Source organism: Neophocaena asiaeorientalis, unplaced genomic scaffold (genome assembly GCF_003031525.2).
Source record: "Neophocaena asiaeorientalis asiaeorientalis breed wild unplaced genomic scaffold, Neophocaena_asiaeorientalis_V1.1 scaffold1003, whole genome shotgun sequence".
Lineage (NCBI taxonomy): Eukaryota > Metazoa > Chordata > Mammalia > Artiodactyla > Phocoenidae > Neophocaena > Neophocaena asiaeorientalis.
In genome coordinates, this window is record NW_020174256.1 from 29,651 (window position 1) to 35,489 (window position 5,839).

Below are 5,839 nucleotides of genomic sequence, written 5' to 3' on the forward strand. Positions count from 1 at the left end.
ATTACCAAGCAACCATGGCCTCAGAATATTAGGAGGGCTGATAACTGTACTTCACAACAAGGGAAAATGTTGATGGGGATGGGGGCTCTTTTCACATCTTGTAACCCTTGCAGAGGTCCCTATTCCTTAAATGAGGCTGTTGGAATCCTTCTGTGAGCTTTGACTGGCTACAGTGACAGTGCATTTCCTTCCCCCTCTCAGCAAATACCAACTAGCAAGCTGAGATAAGAGAAGTGCAGCCCACCCTCTTGTAATTCCTCTGGAGATCCTAACCGGGATTTGGAAAACACCGGATATGGTCAAAGAACCGTCCCGGGTTTTGTACCAAACCAGGCCCAGAACAAGACATTCCAGCAGTTTAGTTTCTGGAAAAGAGGTCACCTAGAACTGCCCCAGCCTCCATTCACCACTCCCCAGTAATACCAGCCAAATTGGAGCCCCGGACTTTATTTATGAGAAAGGCTCTGTAACCCAGGATACAGACTGAGCAGGGCTGGCAGACTCATGCTGGGGTCTGCAGCTTAGCATCACTAGGCCACTGACATGAATATGGAAGTGTTTTCTGCAGCAAAGGTAAGATTTTTCCCCCTCTCTTTCCAAACCCTACCTTGCCTCCCTTTCTTTGAAGAAAACCTCTATTCAGCTTGGTTTAGGGGAATCCTGGGCCACTAGAAGAGAAAGTCAGTGGTTGAGAAGTTGGAGGAAGCATGGCTTGGTGTGCAGGAAAGTTAAAGTGGACAATACGCTCTCTTTGTTCCTCTCACCAAAATGGCCAGGACCACACTGGCTCAGCTGTTTCAGAGACGATCCTGTTGTAGAGAGTAGTTAATTTTCCTGTTGAAATAGTGTGCTCATTTTCTGTCTCACAGTTTGTGGAGTTTATTGAAGTAATGGATCTGAGGACTACATAAATGGGAAGCTCAAGCACTTAAAAATGATCATTTAGTTTCATACTTTGAGATCCAGATTGGCACAAAGTAAGGCAGTAAATTATAGCTGAACTAAGCTATCAGCTTAAAATCTGAATTATTTCTCACATTTAGTGCCTAAGTAGAAGAAATATTTTAGAAAATATGGGTTCAAATTCTGGCTTTGCCAGTAACTGGCTGCTTGACTTTGAGCAAGCCCCTTCATCTCTCTGGTCTCAGTTTTCTATATGTCACATCAGGGATTGAAAAAATATAGTTTCTAAAGGTCTTTATGGATGTATGTATCTAAAATACATTCAGTTTTTTACTGAGCATCTACTGTATTCTAAGCCCTTTGCTAGGGGCTCATATATCCATTATTTTGTTTGAGCCTCAAAACAATCTTGTGAAATAAATATTACCCCCAATTGGATGAGAAAACTGAGGCTCAAATAGGTGAAAGTGACTTGTTGAAAGGTCACATAAGCTATTACAGGCAAGAAAGAGAATTTGAATCCAGCTTTTCTAGTTTCAAATCAGTATACTTTCTATTATACCACAACTGGGGTGTGAGGAAATAAAGAAACCTCCTTAATAAAAATGCAAATATGTAGTGAAATCATATTGTCCCAGGAACAGTATGGTGATAATATACTGGACATGATTGCCAGGCTAGAGGATCTTAGGTTCTAGTACTAGCTCTCAGGATTTCAGGTGAGTCTCTTCCTCTGTGGGCCTCCATTTTCCCATCTCTGACATACTAAGATACAGTGATAATGATTAAAAAATAATATAAATTGTACTTGTACTACTCTTTTGAGGCTTTAAACACTCTCCCCATTTTCCCTTCCAGTAAAGTCCCATACCCTCTGAAGGTGAGAAAATCCCCTATTTTGAGTCACAAGGTAAATAAAAAACCACACAGCATTAGGAAAGTGGAGGACCAAAAGGTCAATCTTGATGGAGGGTTCTTTTAGTAAGACTTCTGAAATTGGAGATGAAACCTCAAGGATAGCTCAGCATTTCTGTGTCCAGCTGAGTGATACTTTGTCTAGGATGAGAGTGTCCAGACCAGTCTATTCAAACTCAGAGTGAAGAGCATTGTCTCATTAAAGGATCAACTTGCAAATTCTAGGGAAAACAGTGATGCTAACTATCATGGATGATGGAGACCAGGCCCAGGTAACATTGGGATGCCAGGAAAGGAAGTTTTGACTAGTCTCAGTGTACACTGACTAAATTATGTCTAATTAGAAGTATCCCAGAAATCCCTTCTCTCTCTCTCTCTCTCTCTCTCTCTCTCTCTCTCTCTCTCTCTCTCTCTTTTTCTCTCTCCTCCTTTGAGCACCTCTTCCTTTTGCCCTCTTTTTTCACTTTCCTCCAGGATTCTTGCTCACTTTATTTCATTTCTCCTTTTACCTTTCCCTTTTATTTTTCCTCCTCAGTCTGGCCTTTCTATAAGACATTCTCCTGTGGGCTCAGCTGAAAAAAAATAGCCCTGTCCAAGTGAAAAGTTTATATAGGGCTTTCAAATCCTTCATCTCATTTTATTTTCATAGCAAACTAATAGGGAGTCTGAAGCAGAGATTATCTCCATTTAAGAGAAGAGGAAATCAGGGCTCAAGAAACTAGGTGACTTTTTCCATGTCATACAACCTAATAAATGATGAATTCATAACTAGAATCTATTTTCCTAGAGTCTAAAGACTTTCAATTTTACCATGAAATATCCAATTGATTCTAAAAGAATGTTATGGGCTTTCCCTTTCTTCTGTTTTATAATGATAAACCAAGTTTAAAAAAACAACAATAAAAGTAGCAACAACAAATGCAGCTTTGGGAATAAAAAGGGAAGTTAGTGACTAGAAGAAATGAAAACTTATACTTATCAGATACCTACTAAGTCCTTGGTGCTATTTCTTTCAAACACAGCTGAAAACAGCACTCAAACCTAAGTTTATCTGACTCAAAAGTTCTGGTTCTTTTCATATATCATTTTCCTTCTAAAGAAATTAATCTCAGCCATATACATGTGCCTATATGCTTACAATGTGCTATTGTATATAGGAACTTATGAGTGTGTGTGTGTGTTATGGCTATCCATAAAATGTTAAAGCTTTGTGAATCTGGCAATTTTCATTTCTAAAGCTATTTCCTTGTCTGTAATAATCATAGCTATGAATACTTTTTGATCTCTTCTGCACTTGAGTACTTATTTGTGTTCTATTCATTTACAGATCTTAATTCATTTAATCCTCACAACTACTCTGAGATGTAGCAAATAATATAAATTCTATTTCAAAGATCAAGACACTATGGCTTGAGAAGTGAAGCAGTTTATCAAGTCACAGAGCTAGGAAAAGCGAAGCCAGGATTTGTTTAGGCAATCTGATTCCAAAGCCTGTGTCCTCAATGCAAAATGGGGAAGAAAATCCTTATCTCACAAGAATGTGAGAATTAAATAATATGGAAGATATGAAAAACATACTGTACAGTGGAAAGTGCTAGGCATCCCAGGTTCTATTATCTAGTCCTTTTGGTCATTAGTCACCCTTTGAATGATTTTTCATTTATTGCTGAAGTTCTATACCAGTCTTTTCTGGGAATATTTCAAAGTTAACCATGTGCTTCTTCAATTGTGGAACTCTTACCTGGGACAGTTTTCTCTCTACGTTAGTTTAAGGCACAATAGCCTTGCTGACACCTCTTTGATAAGGAAGTTTGAAGGAGGTGCATGTTGCATTCAGATTCTCATTGAATCAAGGACACTCCCTCCTTGCTGAGGACATGCTATTTGTGTATCCATATGTGGTACTATATGTTGGTGCATGTGAATGCACCTGTATTTCATCAGTGAATGTGAGAGCTAGAAAGACTCTTTGAGAGCTCTTTATATAAAACATTTTTGTAGTTCTGTGTTTTTGCATTTCATTATATTCCCGAAGATCCATGACCCCCCAAAAGTAAGTGATAGTCCAGCTCTATTATATTATAGATGAGAAAACTGGGGCTCTCTAAGGTTACTCTTTGAACCAGTGGCGAACTTGACTAAAGTCAACTGGTGGGAAAATGGATGTCTATGTTGTTTTATGTCACTTTAGCAGTAGCTGTTTATGGTACACCTACAGGGCCCCCATCACCATATCTGCCAGTAGATACACAAAGACCTCTAATATGTGACATCCACGCTCAAGGAGTTTATAGTCCAATCTGGTAAATAAAGACAGTTCATGAGGCAGCTTATGAGACAAAGAAAATAATAATACAAAGTTTGACTCATGTATTTGGGTGTTATAGAGAGTAAATAGTTCTTCAGAGAACAATGATATGGAGAGGCTAGAGTGGGCCTTCTGGAGCAGTTAGGATTTAAGTTAGCCCTTAGAGTTGAAATATAGAACGTAAGATGTGTGGGAGACAGTAAGGATAAATTAACAAACTGTCACCAGAATGGAGAAGGAAGAGGAAGAAAACCAACATTTACTGTCTGTTATGTTCTAAGCACTAATTGTACTAGGGACTTTACATGTAATTTTCTAATTTACTTCTCCAAGGCTTATATTATTAGATATATTTTATAGATAAGAAAACAGGTCCAGAGTGGCTAAATATCATCCAAGGCTACACAATTGGTCAGTAGGAAAGCCAGGTTTTAGGAAGAGGAATCCAAGAACAGGTCCTCCCACATATCAAGGGCTTTCTTCCAAATGTCATATGAAGACTGGGGATTACACACTTGGGCCACTACTTTATGTGGAGGGGTCTGAGAATATGTAGGGAAATCTATAGCTCTGTTTATCAATCAGGGTAAATATCTGGGGATTTCCTATCCACGTGTGAGTCTGTGCATATTTTTGATTTTCTATTTTTGATTAATTGTCCCTAATATCATGTGCTTAGGTTGAGGATTTAGTGAAATAATTTATATATAAAAAAGTGAGCATCATGTTTAGTGTGTAGTAATTTCTGCATGAATGATAGTTACCATCATTATTATCATCATCATGAATTATATTGATTAGATGTATCTCTGCCCATATGAATATATGTGTCTGTTTCTGGAAGTGATCACAACTACATATGATTGCATGTTTCAGAGTGTATGGGGTTTTCTCAGATATAACTATAGCTATAGGCATATACAAGCATATCTTGGAGATATTGTGGGTTTGGTTCCAAACTACAGCAATAAAGTTAATATCATAATAAATCTTCACACAATTATTTGGTTTCCTAGTGCATGTAAAAGTTATCTTTATATTATAATGTAGCCTATTAAGTGTGTAATAGTATTGCATCTTTAAAAATGTACATACCTGAATTTAATAATATTTTACTGCTAAAACATGCTAAACATCATCTGACAATACAGAATTGCCACAAACCTTCAATTTGTAAAAAACACAATGTCTGTGAAGTGAAATAAAGTGAAGCACAATAAAGCAAGATATGTCTGTACATGTTTTCTGTGTGTGCAAGTATATTTTGTGAAAAGTAGCATAGTATGGTAATTACGAACATGTATACCTGAAACTAACATACTATAGTAAGTCACCTATACTTCAATTAAAAAAAAAAGCATAGACACTGGACCCATACTTCCCTGAGCTCACAACCCAACTCTACTAATTGTTAACTAGGTAAACTTGGACAAATTATCTTATACTGCTGTTCTGCGGTTTCTCCTTCTATAATATGGGGATAATAATGGCATCTGCTTCATTGTGTTGCTGTGAGGATTGAATGATTTAATCTGTAAAGCACTTAGAACAATGTCTGACATGTCATGCACACACTATAAATATTTATTTTTATTATTTTTTAATTGAAGCATAGTTGATTTACAATGTTGTGTTTGTTTCTGGTGTACAGTAAAGAGATTCAGTTATATATATATATATATATATATATATATATATATACACATTTTTTTT

The 5,839-nt window shown here is 37.0% G+C and overlaps 1 protein-coding gene across 4 annotated transcripts in view; it reads left to right on the forward strand.

The window, feature by feature from the left end:
• The first annotated feature begins 412 nt into the window (after positions 1-412).
• Positions 413-5,839, forward strand: part of HEPH (hephaestin) — a 93,728-nt gene continuing 88,301 nt past the window's right edge. For all 4 annotated transcript variants that reach the window (XM_024755234.1, XM_024755235.1, XM_024755237.1 and 1 more), the window contains exon 1: positions 413-573. In XM_024755234.1, coding sequence (XP_024611002.1) covers positions 544-573 — 30 coding nt within the window. In that variant the 5' untranslated portion in view covers positions 413-543. The remainder of the gene's footprint in view (positions 574-5,839) is intronic.